The sequence below is a fragment of the Penaeus monodon genome, chromosome 15 (genome assembly GCF_015228065.2).
Source record: "Penaeus monodon isolate SGIC_2016 chromosome 15, NSTDA_Pmon_1, whole genome shotgun sequence".
NCBI classification, from domain to species: Eukaryota; Metazoa; Arthropoda; class Malacostraca; order Decapoda; family Penaeidae; genus Penaeus; species Penaeus monodon.
The window spans coordinates 11,579,269-11,580,130 of record NC_051400.1 but is presented as its reverse complement, the minus strand read 5'-3'; the positions used below and the strand labels follow the sequence as shown (position 1 = coordinate 11,580,130).

Below are 862 nucleotides of genomic sequence, written 5' to 3'. Positions count from 1 at the left end.
TTGGATCCATATAGATGTGTACGCACGCATACACATTTACATGTGTTCAAATATCTATTATTCACATTAGATCTCCAATCTTACAGATGGACATTTCTCTAAACTTCCCTACAAGAATATTGCAATGTTAGTGGTTGGCCTTGTGTTGCCTCTGTCCATTGGCTTGGTGATCAAGCGCTGCTCCCCTCGGGTTGCGCTCGTCATGAAGCGCCTTCTGAAGCCCATCTCCATCATCTTCATTCTGTTCATGATGACCTTTGGAGTTTACGCCAACCTCTTCATTTTTGCTTTCTTCAGCTGGAAGGTAGCCTTATTAATATTTTTTTGTTTTTTACATTTCTTTAATGAGAACATAATTTTTATTGAAACTTGTATAATTAAAAAGTATTCTGGTTTCCTTGATATAATTTTATATATCACATGGTGAAATAATTTACACATTCATTATTATGTCTATATACTTATATATTTTTACTGTCTTCAGGTTGCTCTTGCTGGCATTCTGCTTCCTTGGCTTGGCTTCCTGTTTGGTGCCGTGGCATCCCTCGTGTGCAGGCGCAGCTGGGAGGAAGCCATTGCAATCAGTATTGAGACTGGTGTGCAGAATACAGGCCTGTCCATAGGCATCCTCAAGGTAAATATAGTACAACCATTTCCTGTTTATGCAATGGCTTTATTAATTGATTAATTTAATTATTGATTTGTTTGTTTACATGTGATGTATATAAAGTGAATCAAACAGATTGCCAGAAACTGCTTCTAGTTTATTCTGAACCTCATTATTCAAACAAGGAAGATAACCAATCTTGCCCTCTCTCATTCCATCCCAGGTTGCCCTTCAGGAATTTGCTCCTCTGGGAGA

General features: G+C 38.2%; 1 protein-coding gene across 1 annotated transcript in view; it reads left to right on the top strand.

Annotated features, from left to right (window-relative positions):
* The window catches only part of LOC119582210 (sodium/bile acid cotransporter-like), a gene marked incomplete at its 5' end in the record, with an annotated part of 3,474 nt that overhangs the window by 1,897 nt on the left and 715 nt on the right, over nucleotides 1–862 (top strand). Inside the window, 3 exon segments of the mRNA XM_037930441.1 lie at nucleotides 87–304; nucleotides 485–634; nucleotides 831–862. Coding sequence (XP_037786369.1) covers nucleotides 87–304; nucleotides 485–634; nucleotides 831–862 — 400 coding nt within the window.